The sequence below is a fragment of the Macaca fascicularis genome, chromosome 16, assembly GCF_037993035.2.
Source record: "Macaca fascicularis isolate 582-1 chromosome 16, T2T-MFA8v1.1".
Lineage (NCBI taxonomy): Eukaryota > Metazoa > Chordata > Mammalia > Primates > Cercopithecidae > Macaca > Macaca fascicularis.
Genome location: NC_088390.1, coordinates 67,912,046 through 67,929,576, shown reverse-complemented (window position 1 = coordinate 67,929,576; position 17,531 = coordinate 67,912,046). Strand labels below are relative to the sequence as shown.

The 17,531-nt window shown below is 40.9% G+C and overlaps 1 protein-coding gene across 13 annotated transcripts in view; it reads right to left on the bottom strand.

The window, feature by feature from the left end:
• LOC102139567 (leucine-rich repeat-containing protein 37A) overlaps window positions 1-17,531 on the bottom strand; it is an 82,516-nt gene that overhangs the window by 25,419 nt on the left and 39,566 nt on the right. For 5 of the 13 annotated variants that reach the window (XR_010581924.2, XR_012425987.1, XR_012425988.1 and 2 more), the window contains exons 2-5: window positions 17,405-17,476; window positions 14,586-14,657; window positions 11,091-11,162; window positions 10,348-10,428 (exon numbers count right to left, since the gene is read on the bottom strand). The exons of 1 other annotated variant lie outside the window; for it this stretch is intronic. Coding sequence is in view for 9 of the 12 variants with exons in the window: in XM_065531792.2 (XP_065387864.1) it covers window positions 10,348-10,428; window positions 11,091-11,162; window positions 14,586-14,657; window positions 17,405-17,476 (297 nt within the window). In the remaining 3 variants the exon portion in view is untranslated. The remainder of the gene's footprint in view (window positions 1-10,347; window positions 10,429-11,090; window positions 11,163-14,585; window positions 14,658-17,404; window positions 17,477-17,531) is intronic. 7 more of the 13 variants (XM_074020032.1, XM_074020026.1, XM_074020030.1 and 4 more) reach the window with 5 other exon arrangements.

Sequence of the window (17,531 nt, the reverse complement as noted above, 5' to 3'; positions counted from 1 at the left end):
CTCAAAGGATCCTTCTTCCTTTGCCTCCCGAGCGTCTGGGAATACAGGCATGTGCCTGGTGAGCCTTTAGAGATTTAAAACCATGCTGTAAGTGACATCAGTGAAAATGGTGGAATAAAGACATCCGAAAATTCGTCCTTTCATAAAAACAACCACTACCAAAAAAATTGTACAAAAATAAACTTGACCAGAATAAACTTTTTCAGAACTCTAGAAATTTAACCAAAGTCTTGCAGTGACCCCAGGAGCATTTATGCAAGAAAAATGTCTGTAAGAAAAGTGAGATTTGTGTTAACTTGCCTTAGACCATTCCTCACTCTCTAGCTCAGTAGTCGCCTTGAAAAACAGCCCACATCCCCAACCAGAGGGAGCAGAATGGAACTGGAGCTGCTTCAAAGCCTTATTCTCAGTTAACTGTCATGATGTCATCTGTCTGGTGGTTCCCTGGAAGACCTCATTTGAAAGATTTGTCTTTATTTGACCAGAATAAAAGATGTCTAGTGCTAAAGCCTCTCCATAGAGGGTGTTTTTGGAAAACAATTACAGTGTTTTAACATGGCAACTATATTAGGCAACGAATAACAGTTTGGGGGAAAAAAGCCTAATCAAAAAGCTTAATAGGAAGAGCTGAGGAGAGATGTCCACGGGAATTTTGAACCAGTCTGATATATCCTTGGGAAACTAGAAGTCCATAAGACGTATTCCTGGCAATTTGGAATGTCGTGCACATGCATAGGGCGGGCTGTCAGCATGGTCAGGAAAGACCTACTAAGTTCCTTCTACTACTTGTGACCTACTACTAAGTTCACAAACTCTCACCCCTGGCTGATCTTGAGGTTCTGCACAAGCAAGAAGTGAAAGCTAAGGCATGGCTGTAAACTGTCTGGCTGAGTGCTGAAGGTATGCCCCAACATGTACACAGAGCCCCTTGGCAAAAACTACATTTATCAGTTTCAAGAATTTAAGTAAATCTCCATTTAATTATTAGCTGATCGGTAAGCTAACCAAGGAGAGACTTCAGTGGCCACACATGATATATAACGCAAGACTTTACCGAAGAAGTTCAGAAAAGTCACTAAATAAATAGCAACTACTAACACAAGCAGCAGTAACACCAAACCCTGGGAGCATGGATCTGATTTTCAGAATTGCTACATTATATTATTTAAAATACTCAATTTTCAACAAAAATTTATGAAAGATGCAAGAAAACAAAGTATGGTCCATACATGTGGTGGGGGCGAGAAATAAGCAGAAATTGTTCCTGAGAAAGACCAGATGTTAGACTTACTAGACAAAAAAAATTTTTTTTTTTGTAGAAGTGGGGACTTTCTAAGTTGCCCAGGCTGGTCTTGCACTCCTGGCCTCAACCTCAGCCTCCCAAAGTGCTGGGATTATAGGCACAAGCCACTACGCCTTCCCTAGAGAAAGATTTAATTCAGCTATTTAAAATATGTTCAAAGAGATAAACCATTCAGTTCTGTAGACTAGAGAACTAAAGCAAGTATGAAAGCAATGTCTCATCAAATAGAGAATATCAATAAAGAGATAGAAACCATAAAAAGAAGCCAAATAGAAATTCTAGAGTTGAAAAGTATGGTAACTGAGATGGAAAAATTACCAGAGGTTCTCAATGGCACGTTACATCAGGCAGAAGAAAGAATTGGGAACTTGAAGGTCAATTTAGATTATTTACTCTGAGGAACAGAAACAAAAATGAATGAAAGTGAATGGAATCTCAGAGACCTGTTTGTGGAACACAGCATCAAGCTAACAAACATATACATAATGAGAGTCCCAGAAGGAGAAGAAGAACAGAAAAAAGGAGAAAGAACATTTGAAGAAATAATGGCCCCAAACTTCCCAAACGTGATGAAAAACAATCTGCATATTCAGGAAGCTCAAGAAAGTACAAGTAGGAAGAACTCAGGGATCCACATCTTAACATACTATAATCAAACTGACAGAAGCCAAAGACAGAATATCTTGAAAGCAGCAAGAGAAAAGCAACTCGTCATATACAAGGGATCCTCAGTAAGATTAATAGATGATTTCTCTTCAAAAACAATGGAAGTGCTGGGCATGGTTGCTCACACCTGTAATCCCAGTACTTTGGGAGGCTGAAGGCTCAAGAATTGCTTGGAGTCAGGAGTTGGATACAGCACGGGCAATGTAGTAAAATCCTGTCTCTACAAAAAATTTTTAAAAAGCTGGCCGTGGTGGCGCATGCCTGTAGTCCCAGCTACCCAGGAGGCTGAGGTGACAGGATTGCTTGAGCCTGGGAGGTGGAAGCTGGGAGGTGGAAGCGGTGAGTGGCTGCACCACTGCACTCCAGCCTGGGTAACAGAGGAAGACCCTGTCTGAAAACAAAACAAAACAACCACACACAATAGTGAAGGCCAAAAGGCAATGAAATGGCATATTCAAAGTGCTGAAGAAACTGTCAACCAATAATTCTATACCCGGCAAAACTACCTTTGAAATAAAAGAGAAATTAAGATATTCTAGATAAATAAAAACTGGCAGACTTTGATGCTAAAAGACCTGCCCTATAAGAAGTACTAATGTGAATCTGCACAAAGAAATAAAAAGCACTGGCCAGGTGCAGTGGCTCAGCCTGTAATCCCAGCACTTTGGGAGGCTGAGGCTGGAGGATCACTTGAGGTCGAGTTTGAGACCAGCCTGGGGAACATGGTGAAACCCTGTCTCTACTAAAAATACAAAAATTAGCCAGGCATGGTGGTGTGTGCCTGCAGTCCCAGCTACTCAAGAGACTGAGGCACTAGCATTGCTTGAATCTGGGAGGCAGAGGTTGCAGCGGGTCAAGACTGTGCCACTGCACTCCAGCCTGGGCCACAGAGCGAGACTGTGTCCCAAAATAAAGAAAAACACTAAGAAAAAGACACTTACACAATGCAATAATTATAAATCTAGCTGATGAATATAAAGAATATAAAGATGTAATGTGTGACAATAACAGGATAAAAGAAGGGGTGAGAGTGGAGCCTTAGAGAAGCAAAGTTTTTATATACTATTGAAACAAAGTTGGTATTAATCTGAACTACAATGTTATAAAATTAAGATGTAGCTGAGACCACAGGTGCGCACCTCCACACTCGGCTAATTGTAAAAAAAATTTTAGAGATAGGGTCTCACTATGTTGCCCAGGCTGGTCTCAAACTCCTGGTCTCAAGCAATCCTCCTTCCTTGGCCTATCAAAGTACTGGGATTATAGGTACGCACCACTGCATCTGGCCACAAACATTTTGTTTTTTTATTTTGCATTTTTCAAGACAGGGTTTCACTCTGTTTCCCAGGCTGGAGTGCAGTGGCACAATCATGGCTCACTGCAGCCCCGACCTCCCGGCCTCAAGTGATCCTCCTGCCTTAGCCACCTGAGTAGCTGTAACTACAGGCGTGTGCCACCACACTCGCTAATTTTTAAATTTTTTTGTAGAGATGAGGTCTCAGTATGTTGCCCCGGCTGGCCTTCAACCTAGGCTGAAGCAATCCTCCCACCACAGCCTCCCAAAGTGCTAGGATGACAAGCGTGAGCCACTGCACTGCACAAATACAGAAGACCAAATTATTAAAATTAGGAATGAAAGAGGGAACATTACTATTGTTCTTTTTTTTTTTTTTTTTTTTTTTTTGAGACGGAGTCTGGCTCTGTTGCCCGGGCTGGAGTGCAGTGGCCGGATCTCAGCTCACTGCAAGCTCCGCCTCCCGGGTTTACGTCATTCTCCTGCCTCAGCCTCCCGCGTAGCTGCGACTACAGGCACCCGCCACCTCGCCCGGCTAGTTTTTTGTATTTTTTTAGTAGAGTCGGGGTTTCACCGTGTTAGCCAGGATGGTCTCGATCTCCTGACCTCGTCATCCGCCCGTCTCGGCCTCCCAAAGTGCTGGGATTACAGGCTTGAGCCACCGCGCCCGGCCTACTATTGTTCTTAGAGACATAACAAGGATTATAATATGAATAAAAAGGATTGTATATATAAAGAATATATGCTAATAATTAGATAACCTGGATGAAACAGACACATTACCATAAAGATATAAACTACTGAAACTGACTTTAGAAAAAACAGAAAATCTGAATAGACAGACCTACATCAAGTAAAGAGATTGAGGTAGTAATCAAAAAACCTTCCACAAAGAAAAGCTGAAGACCAGCAGGAAGCTTCACTGGTGAATCTACCAAATACTTAAAGAAGAATTAACACGGATCCTTCATAAAGTCTTTCAAAATATAGATGAGAAGAGAACATTTCCTAACTTATTCTATGAGGGTGATATTACCCTGGTATCCAAATTAAACACATCACACACAAAAAATTACAGACCAGTATTTCTCACGAATGCAGATGGAAAACTGCTTAACAAAATCTGGCAAAACAAATTCAACAGAGCATTCTGTAAACATGGATCAGATAATAATAGCGCGATTCTCCAAATTGAGCTATGGTTTCACTACAATTTTTTTTTAAGTAAAATTTTCATTTATTGGCCGGGCATGGTGGTTCATGCCTGTAATCCCAGCACTTTGGGAGGCTGAAGCAGGCAGATGATCTGAGGTCAGGAGTTCGAGACCAGCCTGATCAACATGCTGAAACCCCGTCTCCATTGGAGTCTCACTGTCGCCCAGGCTTGAGTGCAGTGGTGTGACCTGGGCTTACTGCAACCTCCGCCTCCCAGGTTCAAGTGATTCTCCTGCCTCAGCCTCCCAAGTAGCTAGGATTACAGGCGCCCGCCACCACGCCCTGCTTATTTTTGTACTTTTAGTAGACACGCATTTCACCGTGTTGGCCAGGCTGGTCTCTAACTCCCGACCTCAGGCCATCCGCCTGCCTCAGCCCCTCAAAGTGCTGGTATTACAGGCGTGAACCACTGCACCCTGCTAACATATCCTCTTTCTAAAAAGCTGCATATATTGCAAAGTATAGGAATAGGAATAACATAGCATTTAGGTTGGGCATTTAGGTTGATTACGTGTCTGCTATTGTCAGCACAATTCTTATCAAAATCCCAGCTGGCTTCTTTCCAGAAAGTGACAAGCTAGTTCTAAAATTCTATGGCAATTTAAGGCACCCAAAATAGCAAAATAATCTTGCAAAATAACAAAGTGGGAAGACTCAAATGTCCCAATTTCAAAACCCAAATCAAATCTACAGCAATCACAGTGTGATACTGGAATGTGGACAGACAAATAAATCAACAGAATAGAATTGACAACCCAGAAATAAACCCTCGTATTTACGGCAAATTGATTTTTGACAAGGGTGCTAAAACAGTTCAGTGTGGAAAAAATGGTTTTTGTTTTTTTTAAATGGTGGTGGAACAACTGAATATCTTTGTGCAAAATAATGAAGGTGGAACCCCTACACCTCACACGATTATAAAAATTAATGCAAAATACATCAAATACCTAAATGTAAGAGCCAAAATGATAAGACTCTTAGAAGAAAGCATGGGAGTAAATCTCGTGACCTTAAATTAGACAAGAGTTTTTTTCTTCTCCAAACTGGATTTTTTTCTTTTAAATCAATTTTTGTCTTTTGAATTTAATGAACTATTACTAGCTGAAGGCAGCCTGACATGGTGAAAGGAACGTCAGACTAATGAAAGGTACACAGCCTGATTTAAAACCAAACCCTGAACCTTCTTAAAGAAGAATAAGACATTTTATACACAAACATGACACCAAAAGTACAAACAACCAAAGGAAAAATAGATAAATTAGATTTTATGAAAATTAAAAACTTTTGTGCATCAAAGGACACTGTCAAGAAAGTCACAGAATTCACAGGATGAGAGAAAATACAGGCAAATTATCTGTTAAGGTCTAATATCCAGAGTATCCAGAAGATATACCGAATACTTGTAATTCAATAAAAAGACAAATCAATTTTTTAAATGGGGAGAGGATTTGAATAAATATTTCTTTAAAGAAGCCATATAAATGGCCCATATGCACATAAAAATGTTCAATGTCTTAAATCATTAGGGAAATGTCCATCAAAAACCACAGCGAGATACTAGATACTACTTTACACTAACTGGAATGGCTACAATGAGAAGAGATAGACGACAGTGTTGACAAAGACATGGAGAAATTGAAACCCTCAAACATTGCAGGTGGAAGTGTAAAATGGAGCAGCCACTGTGGAAAACAGTTTGACAGGTCCTCAAAAAGTTAAACGTAAGAGTTGCCCTATGATCTAGCAATTCTGCTAGGGATGTATCCTAGAATTAAAAACATGTCCACACAAAAACGAGTACATGCATGTCCACAGCAGCATTATTCATAAATGCCAGAATAAAGTAGAAACAACCCAAATGTCCACTAAGTGATGAATGGATGAACTGATACAGTGATGGCTCCATACAATGGAATATCACTCAGCCTTGAAAAGGAATGACACATGCTGCAGCATGGGAGGACCTTAGAAACAACATGCTTTGTGAAAAGAAACCAGACACAGAAGGCCACATACTGTATGATTCATTTATATGAAAGATCTAGAATAGGCAAATCCACAGGGACTCAAAGTAGATTAGCAGTTACCTGGGGCTGAGGGAAGATAGCAATGGGGTGACTGATTCTCCTCCCTCAGCTTTCAGAGTAGCTGGGATTATAGGTGCCCATCTCCATGCCTGGTTAATTTTTCTATTTTTAGTAGAGACGGGGTTTCACCATGTTGGCCAGGCTGGTCTTGAACTCCTGAGCTCAAGTGATCCACCCATCTAGGCCTCTCAAAGTGCTGGGATTACAGGCATGAGCCACCATGCCGAGCTGTGAGCCTATATCTTAATCAAAGTCCTGAGAATAACCTTGAAGAAGACTCCCTGAAAATGAGGAACAACAGGAGAAGCAAGGGACCTGGAATCTGCAGACCTGGGTTGGAATTCTGGCTCTGTCACTTTCTGGTGAAGTGACTCGAGTAATGAACATGAGCCTTTCTGGGTAGCATTTACAGCACAAGGCAGTTTGAGGAAGCAATGAAAGAGCATGTGTATAGTGCCTAGCAATGCGCTGGACACAGTGCCGGTGCTCAGCCGTCATGTCACACCAGCACTGACCAGTGAGCATAAACCTTGGGGATGCCCAGAGCTGGTACGGCCAGGAGCTCCGGAAGCATGGGATTCTCAGAGGGAAACGGAGCTCACTGCTCTAAAAGTCCTATTCAAGTTCAAAAATAAGATACAATGCACACAAAGCCAAACTGACATCATTCAGCTCCTATTACAGGGGAACTAAGAGCTGCATCGAAAATTACTTGCAAAGCTGGTAAGTGGTTCTGCCACTTATTAGCCATGTGAACCTAAGCAAATTACCTAGCGTCTCTGAGTTTCAGCTTCCTCATCTGCAAAATAGAAATGATAATAATAACCGCATCGCAAGAGTTGCTGGAAAAACGAAAATGAGATATCATAGGAGGTAACATGTATAGAGCATTTACCATATGGCAAGTTCTGTTCTAAGAACTTCGGACATGTTATCTCACTTGTATAAGTACTTAGGTGCCTACAACCTAAACAGGACCTAGTAAATGTAAGTACTGAAAAAATGCTATGGGGCAGAGGAAGAAATGCTGAGCTTCTGTGAGAAGAGAAGACAGCTTGTTACACAGGTGAGAAGAATAAGCTGCAGCTGAGAAGAAAAGTGTAACTTGCTACGTGTGACAATCTCAAGACTTTTCAACCATTACAAATTTAAACAGCCACCCTAAATCACCCCAAGGACAGACCCCAGTTGTTCTTTTCATCTGTAATGTTTACGCCTCTCTGAATCCGAGAAGCAGCTGCCAGGGTTCCAATACATACCAAAGCATGATGACAACATCCTCAACTGCGCACACTTCTGTGCATCTACCGCCGTGTAAAGGAAGCTGATGTCAGTAGACTGGGGGGCACAACAAGGCATGTTTGTGAACGAAGCTCAATTTGCCATCACGGGGTGGCCACACCTACCTCACTAATATTCTAATAGTGGGATAAATAATTCAATAGGGATAAAGCCTGGATTTTGCTCTGATTCTCTCTTAGGGCTTACATTCTTGGCATGATACTGATGCGCCGTGCTCTATCGGAATAAAGTACAGCCGTTCTACACTGCAAAGTCATCCAGTTTCTAAAATTATTGTTAGAACCAATGAAGTGACTAAGAGAATTTTAAAAAATAAGCCATCAGTCTGGACCTGTGCATGGGAATGAAGAAGCACTTTAAAGTCAGGGAAAAAATATAAACTTACTTAACATTTAGGATTATCAACCACTGCTACTTTTCCATAAACCATTTCATTCATCATTTCATCTGTAAGAGATAAGATTATTGCCCCCATTCAAAGGGGGACTTTGATAGTTAGCTGCCTGGTCCTTCTTGCTTGGATGCCCTGCAAATAAATGTCCTCCTTTCCCCAATGCAAAACCTTGATATGGTTGTTTGGCTTTACTGCGCTTGGGCCAGCAGAACCCAGTTAAGTCCACTAATAAGCTCTTGGTTTGTCTTTGAGATGGATTTCAGATTCAAAATAGACTGACCTTATCACACTGCTAACTTGGCCAGTCAGTATTTGTCAATAACATAGAGGCTTTATTCAAGAGATGCACTGGGTTGTAACTATTGGAACCCAGGGGTGATTTCAGGATTTTGTGGGGCCTGAACCTTATCTAGTAAAAACATTTTTAAAAAAGTATGAATACAAAAATTTCCAGGGGCCCTCCCAGGACCTTGGAAGGGCCTGTGCAAGTGAGAAGCCCTGAAGCTTAGGCTCTATTCAATTCATCATCCAGCAACCACAGCTGGGGCCTCTTTTTGTTGTTTGTTTTTTACAAACTTATGTAATGCCAGGAAATATATTGTTTCAACTTACAAACACCACAAAATGGTGTCATAAAATTACTGGCACCTTCCCTTGGCAACTTGCCTTTGGAAAGAAATGCAATGGGCCTATAGGTCACATGTGCCAAATATGACTCTGCAGTGTAGCTTTGTTTACCAGAAAGATTTGACCCAAACAAAGGAGCCCAGCCCCTAACACACTTGGTGTGTTGAGACCCTTGTGCCAATCTCTGAAAGTAACTGTGACTTAGTTTGAAGGGTTCAGCTCTATTCTGTTTATATGAAATGAGTATTAATTTCCAGTATCTGCTGGCTCTGATTTTTTCATCACCATGAAGCAAATGCCCTTTTCTGTTAAGACGAACACAGAAACTCGAGATAAGCAAGTTAGTGTCTCCTCAAGTCTTTCTTACCCACCACCCATTCCTGCTTTGTCCTCTCCTGGTCACCCTGCTGTACAGATCCCCACATGGCTCTCGTATGTTTCCCTTCAGCAGCCGCTTCCTCCTTGAGGAATGAAAGTCCCTTGGGGACAAAGTCCTCATCTTGGTGTGTCTTTGAGATGGATTTTTTTACCCCTGGCGCTTAGTAGAGTACCTGGCACAAACGGACATGGCACTCAGTGAATGTTTTTGAGTGAATTCATCAATTTTTATCAACCGTGATTCCAGTGTTTTCCTGGCGTTTCCTACATAATTGTAGTGAAGCTGGCTAGATGATGATGATGATGATGATGATGATGATTATCCACTTCCCGGGTTCCAGCCATTCTCATGCCTCAGCCTCCTGACAGCTGGGATCACAGGCACCTGCTACCACGACCTACTAATTGTTGTATTTTTACTAGAGACGGGGTTTCGCCATGTTGGCCAGGCTGGTCTCAAATTCCTGACCTCAAGTGATTCTCCCACCTCGGCCTCCCAAGGTACTGGGATTACAGGTGTGAGCTGCCATGCCCGGCCCTGTACTTTGGATTTAACTTTGATTCCTGCTGATATGCAGAGTTTCTAACTGCTTAAATGTCTGCAACATTTAGCTGCAAGTAAGGAAGAGCTTAACACAGATTCCTGCAGGGGCAAAAAAACTGCACCACTAAGCCCAGCCAGTTTTTTTGTATTTTTAGTAGAGACGGGGTTTCACTATGTTGCCCAGGCTGGTGTTGAATTCCTGACCTCAGGTGATCCGCCTACCTCGGCTCCCAAAGTTCTGGGATTACAGGCCTAAGCCACCCAGACCAGCAACAAGGCTAAGTTGAGGGTCACTTCTTTGATACCTTTTCTTGCCGATGCATAGGTCAGAACTAGCACAAGCAGAGCAGGTCATATATAAGCTATGTACGTCTCTTGGCCTCTTTGTACCTTAGTTTCCCCATTTGAGAAAAACGAATGGATCTTAAGATATACTTTTCAGAATTCATAAAGGGCTTATACCCAGCTAACTAATAATTGTATGAGTTTTTATACATAAATAGTTCTTTACATGTATTCATCTTCTATTTCACTTACAACTTGTATAAAAACTGCATTCCGTGCCAGGCCTGAAATGTTCCAAAGCTCAGTTCTGTGAGTAAATTGCAACCAAGATTTCTACAAAAAAAAAAAAGACACAAGCCAAAGGAAAAAAAAATTGTTTCAGAACATTCATCATTTGCCATGATTCTAATTTATATAGGATGGAATATAACCTCAATCCTTCCTGTATGCACTAAGGAAATCTCACTGTGGAAGATACTGGCTTATGATTTATACTTTAACATTGCACATGTGGTGTATTAGCTACAAAACAGTGAACGCTCAGTAAATACCTGTGTGAAGTGTGAAGTGATCTTTATTTCCCTAGAACAGGATTTCACAACTTCAGTGCCATCGACATTTTGGACTCTATAATTGTTTGCTGTGGGCATTTGTCTTGTACCTTGGAGGATGTTTAGCAGCATCTCTGGCCTTTGCCCACCAGATGCCAGGAGCACACCCACAGTTTTGTCAATCAATACTGTATCCAGACATTACCAAATGCCACCTGAGTAGAAAATCACACCAGCTGAGAACCACTGCTCTCTGATGATTCACTATGATCTGTGTCATAATTCTCACACTAATCCTTGCTAGAGACAAAAAGGATTTGCTCTATAATTTTAGTAGCTTTCTACTGGTAAAACTTTAATCATATTTCAAAATGAATAGCAAAGAAGTTTATAATTAAGTTTTATAAAAATGCCAAATACAATATAGTTATATGTGTAACTTACATAAACTGCAAAAATGGTAGTGGTTCAAATGTACGTCTTTCAATAGACTGTATTTTATTGCAGGATAAATCTCTAGAAAAAGCAAAAGGAAAATATCGCCTTGGTTAGTTATTAAATGTCGATTAGTATGAATAATAGCAAGAGTTTAGAATAATATTGAATACACATTTTTCACCTCAACTCTAAACGTTTGGACTTGTATTTGAACTTTCCAGAGCCCCTAACCCTGCCCATACCTCTCCTAGAGTCTCACCTTCGTGTTTTTAATAAATATACAACTTAACAAACTTTGGAATCAATTTCTCCTGAGAGGAGTAGACTTGATTAGATGCCCTTTAGTAGTCTCACCAAATTGTAGATTATGAGCTCAAAGTTTTTCTCTCTATATATAATTTCTAATATTAAAAAATAGTCGGGCTGGCCGGGCGTGGTGGCTCAAGCCTGTAATCCCAGCACTTTGGGAGGCCGAGACGGGCGGATCATGAGGTCAGGAGATCGAGACCATCCTGGCTGACACGGTGAAACCCCGTCTCTACTAAAAAATACAAAAAACTAGCCGGGCGAGGTGGCGGGCGCCTGTAGTCCCAGATACTCGGGAGGCTGAGGCAGGAGAATGGCGTGAACCCGGGATGTGGAGCTTGCAGTGAGCCAAGATCTGGCCACTGCACTCCAGCCTGGGCGGCAGAGCGAGACTCCGTCTCAAAAAAAAAAAAAATAAATAGTCGGGCCATGCGTGGTGGCTCACGCTTGTAATCACAGCACTTTGGGAGGCCGAGGCTGGCAGATCCTGAGTTAAGGATATCGAGACCATCCTGGCTAACACGGTGAAACCCCGTCTCTACTAAAAAATACAAAAAATTAGCTGGGCGTGTTGGCGGGCGCCTGTAGTACCAGCTGCTTGGGAAGCTGAGGCAGAAGAATGGCGTGAACCTGGGAGGTGGAGCTTGCAGTTAGCTGAGACTGCACCACTGCACTCCAGCCTGGGCAACAGAGCGAGACTCCATTAAAAAAAAAAAAAATTTCCTCATATTTATACAACTTCCTAGTTTAGGTCTGTTTTCCTAAGCCAGTTCAATATCAGAAGAAATAAAAGACATCCTTTCACATCATCTGAAAGGAAATTACCCCTTTACCTAACACATAACTTTGAACTGAATTCAAATATGATTTGAATTAAATCATATTAATAGAATTTCTATCATATTATTAGAAATTCATTTTTGGTTTTATATTGCTTTAATATTTTATGAAAGCAATTTCTTCAGTTATACAACGATGGGGCTTCTCCCTCCCTCTTTACCTGGATGGAATAATGCTGTCTGGCTGATGTCTCCATCTCTAGTCTCTCCCTTCCTAAACTATCCTGCACACAGTCATCAGATAAACTCTCCATAAGTGGTTTGCAAAGACCAGCATTTCCTGGGAAATTATTGAAGATGCAAATTCTTGGTTCCACTCTAGACCAACTGAATCAGTAACCACGAGGGCGGAGTCTGGAACTGAGTTCTAACGCGCCCTCTCAGTGATTGTGATGCAGATCTATCTACAGCACTGCTGCAGTAACACGGTTCCCCATGATGGCTCCTCAGCTTGGCATTCAAAGCCCTAGAAGATCTGGCTCCAATTTCCTACTCTTCCTCCTTGTACTCTACAGGTACTCATGGTATTCCTCGAACACTTTCCTGCGCTTTGCCCTTCTCCCATTTTCCTTTTGCAAGTTTAGAATATATTCCCCAAGATGTCTGTCCGATGTTACACGATGGCCCTTCAAAGTCCTATTCAAACGGCATTGTTCTAGTAACATCCTCCTGGGTCCAAATTGAAGACATTTTCTCCTTTTCTGTGCTCCAGAAATAATTTATCCCTCCTATGCTGCAGAAACAATGTATCCCTCCTAGTGCCCACATCCATTTATTCTTTTTAATGTAGTTATTTTCCATCCAATTTCTTCTGAGCATAAATTCCTTGCAAGCATGGACTAGGTCTTGCTCATCTGCATTGCCCACCATGTTTAAAACTGACACATGGAAAAAAAGTAAATTCAAATATTTGTAAAATAAATGAATAGCTGGGGGAGTGAGTAGAAGGAAAATGACTATTTTAAAGGAAACGTAGTTTTATTACTTCATGGCCACTGTGGCACTTTGGCATCCACTTGAGGGTCTTTACACCCACTTTCCTTAATTCCTCTATATTTGAAAGAATCTGTTTGCAAAACAGCGTCACTAATGAGCTTAGTAAGGATTAATGACATACACACCTCTATGGACAAAGGATAAGAATCAAACTTTCATAACAATGAACATAGTATCTTCTTGTCTCTAAACAGACAGAAATACTATGCAGGTATCACTTTCTTGGTAACAGATTTGGGGAGATAGTATTTTGTAATTGGTGAAGAGTTAGGGGCATTTCTGATATGCTTCTTAGTGTAAACATTTCTAGCTCTGCCACTTAACCATCATTTTAAACATCTCTTTTCATATAACAATTCCTGAACTGAAATCTTTAATACCAGTCTATTCTCCTGGGAGCTTAATATTCTTGATAATATTATTTATATAATTCAGCTGATTTTTTTTTTTTTTTTTTTTTTTGAGACAGAGCCTCGCTCTGTCGCCCAGGCTGGAGTGCGGTGGCCAGATCTCAGCTCACTGCAAGCTCCGCCTCCCAGGTTCACGCCATTCTCCTACCTCAGCCTCCCGAGTAGCTGGGACTATAGACGCCTGCCACCACACCTGGCTAATTTTTTGTATTTTTTAGTAGAGACGGGGTTTCACCGTGTTAACCAGGATGCTCTTGATCTCCTGACCTCGTGATCCGCCAGCCTCGGCCTCCCAGAGTGCTGGGATTACAGGCATGAGCCACTGCGCCCAGCCAATTCAGCTGATTTTTAATAAATGTTAATTTAATTTCCATTAAATTACCAAAACATTCTGGATTAATGACGTTCAAATGAATGTAGATGGTCTATATCTTCTCCTTTAGGCAACAATCTGAAGTTAACTTTAATTCCTTTCATCCTACTCAACCAACTTTTTCAAATCTTTTTTTTGTGAAGTCAGACAGTAAATACTTTAGGCTTTGTGGGCCACATGTGATCTCTCTCACATATTTGTCTTTGTTTCTTTTCTTTTTCTTTCACAGTCCTTTAAAAATGCAAAAATCTTAATGTGCTATTTATCTATTAGTTGTAGACTGAATAGAAGAAGATGGTGTGTGAACACTTATAAAACAAGGTTCATACGGGTGTCAGTCACTGCTCAGATCTTCTTACCATGTGAAATTTTTTTCTGTCTGTATTTCGTCTATGGAATTAAAAAACTAAAAATGCATAGGAGGTAGCTAATACTAGAGATGGGCAAACCTATACAAACTTACAGAATTGCAGAATTTTGTTGCTGGAAGAAATCTTAGAGATTATCTAATTTGAACCCCTTATTCGTTTTACAGATTATATGACTAAAAACTCATAAATGTGATTAACTAACTTACAAATACTGGAGGGATAGCAGGCCTTCAAATGAATCCTTATGTAATTCAGTCAAATAATTTTCATTGAGAATTCTGGAAAATGAACAAGTTATTTCTAGATTAAAATGCAAAGTACAACTATTTGCCGCACAGGACTATGTCCTGCATGTGGGGGAAAGCTGGGTCATGGTCGTTTCAAGACGGTGGTATCTGCTCTGCTTTCATTCAAACCTTTTCTTACATTTTCCTTTTTGTGTCCATCTCTCTCCACCACCACCACCACCACCACCACCACACACACACACACACACACACGACACCCCTAGCCACTCTTCCCACCAAATTGTATATTTCATGCCTCCTCTCTAGATCACAAAATCCCTTTCAGAATCCACCTCTGGGTGGCACCAAGATCAGCAGAACCTCCATTTCCTCCTCTTTCCCTAAACCTTATTATGAAAGCCCCACATGGAACCATGTCGGGGCTGCAAGTGAAGCCATTCAACCTTTTTCCCCATCAAAAATATGTGAGAACTACAATGTGCATAAAGTACACAGGAGATCAATGTTCCTTATATTTAATTTAATTTAATTTCTGAGACAGGGTCTCACTCTGTTGCCCAGACTGGTCTCAAACTCCTGGCTCAAGTGATCCTCCTGTCTCTGCCTCCCAAAGTGTTGTCATTGCAGACATGAGCCACCTCACCTGGCCAAATATTCAGTTTAATAATTATAAAGCAGATACCCATGTAAACATTGTTACCAAAGATCATTGCTAGCATCCCAGAAGCCCCAGTGTGCCCCTTCCCATCATATCCCTCTCTCTAACCCTAATAGGTAACCACTATCCTGACCTTTGTAATAATTTTCTTGTTTTTAAAATGTAGTTCTGGCCTGGCAGCTCACACCTGTAATCCCAGCACTCTGGAAAGCCAAGGCGGGTGAATCACCTGAGGTCATGAGTTTGAGACTAGCCTGGCCAACATAGTGAAACCCTGTCTCTACTAAAAATATAAAAATTAGCTGGGCATGATGGCGGGCACCTGTAATTCCAGCTACTCGGGAGGCTGAGGCAGGAGAATTGCTTGATCCCGGGAGGTGGAACTTGCAGTGAGCCAAGAGTAAGCCATTATACTCCATCCTGGGCAACAAGAACAAAATTCCATCTGAAAAAATAAAGCAATTCTCCTGCCTCAGCTTCCCAAGATGGGATTAAAGGCATCCACCACCACACCTGACTAATTTTCATATTTTTAGTAGAGATGGAGTTTCGCCCTATCGGCCAGGCTGGTCTCAAACTCCTGACTTCAGGTGATCCGCCCACCTTGGCCTCCCAACATGTTGGGATTACAGGCATGAGCCACTGCGCCTAGCATGTGTTTTATTTTTAATTTAGAACTCATGCATGACTTGTCTATATATGTTGAACTAATGATGTGACACACAAACTGTTATGAAAAATGTCCGTTACTTCGAATATAAGCATTTTTTCCAAAATCATTTATGTGTCTAAACCAATTCCTTCTATAAATCAGTAAGAAAATGATAAAACAATTCAATAGGAAAATGAACAAAGGCCAGAAAACTCAGAGAAGAAACACAAATGTTCAATAAACATATAAAGACATTTAGTTAAATTCATGAGTAATCAGAAAAATTCAACTTTAGATGGAATCCCTTTTATTCATCCATAACTTCAACAAAAAGTTGGAGAATACCCAGTGGTGAAAGGTGTGGGGATATGAATGCTGTCCTCTTCTGCTGACAATAGAGTAAGTTGGGACATTTTTGAGGGCCATTAAAATTTTACATCTACATAATCTTCACCCTAACAATTCCATTTCTAGATATCTATTCTACAGGAATACTTGCCCATAGTATACATGTTCACAAAGAAGCATGTACAGGGATTTCATTGCAGCAATGTATGTAACAATAAAACTAAGCATAATCTAAACATTCATCAATGGGGGAATAATTAAATAAACTATGATGCATCCAGACTATGGATGATGCAGGAGTTTAAATGAATGGGGTGACCCTCTGAGTACTGGGAAGGAAACAAATCTAAGGCATGTCATGAAGTCAAAGAATCAAGTTGCAAGATGTTACCACTTATGTAAAGAAAAAAATTTAAAGACCACACAACAAATCTATTTTGCTTTATGTAAATATGTATGTAGGCAAATGGGAAAAAGTCTGGAAGCATGTACACTAAATGCAGAGTAGCATTACCTCAGGGATGCGGGAGTAGGGCACAAGGGGCGTTTTTGTTATATCTGTTATTGCATTTTTACACATTAAAAATAGAATCATGGGCTGGGGATGGTGGCTCATGCCTGTAATATTAGCACTTTAAGAGGCCAAGGTGGGAGGATCACTTGCGTCCATGAGTTCAAGACCAGCCTAAGCAACATAGGAAGACCCTGTCTCTACAAGAAATACAAAATTAGGTGGGCGTGGTGGCGTGCACCTGTGGTCCCAGCTACTTTGGAGGCTGAGGTGGGAGGATTGCTTGTGCCTGGGAAGTGAGATGTGATTGTGCCACTACACTCCAGCCCAGGGGACAAAGTAAGACCCTATCTCTGAAAAAAAAAAAGAGGACAAAAAAGAACATAACCATGTATTATTTTTATGATAAAAAATAAATTTAAATTGCCTCTTAAAGAGAGCGTACCACATTTAATTTTAAAATAACCATAGAATTGCCATCAACAGAGGTTGATTTGGGGTATGAGGGGAAGTATCTTTTCTCAGAGGTACCGACCTCAAAATTCTGGACCGAGAAGGATCTTACAATGCAGTTAGTTTTTTGTCATATTTGGAGAGAATATACTCACAGTTTCTCGGTCCAAATGTATGCTTTCCATACATTTCCATCAATGTACGAAATATAGTTTCCTTGGAAATTTCTGTGAAGAAACACAGTTTATATCCTTGAATAGGTAGGAAAAGAATGAACAGGAT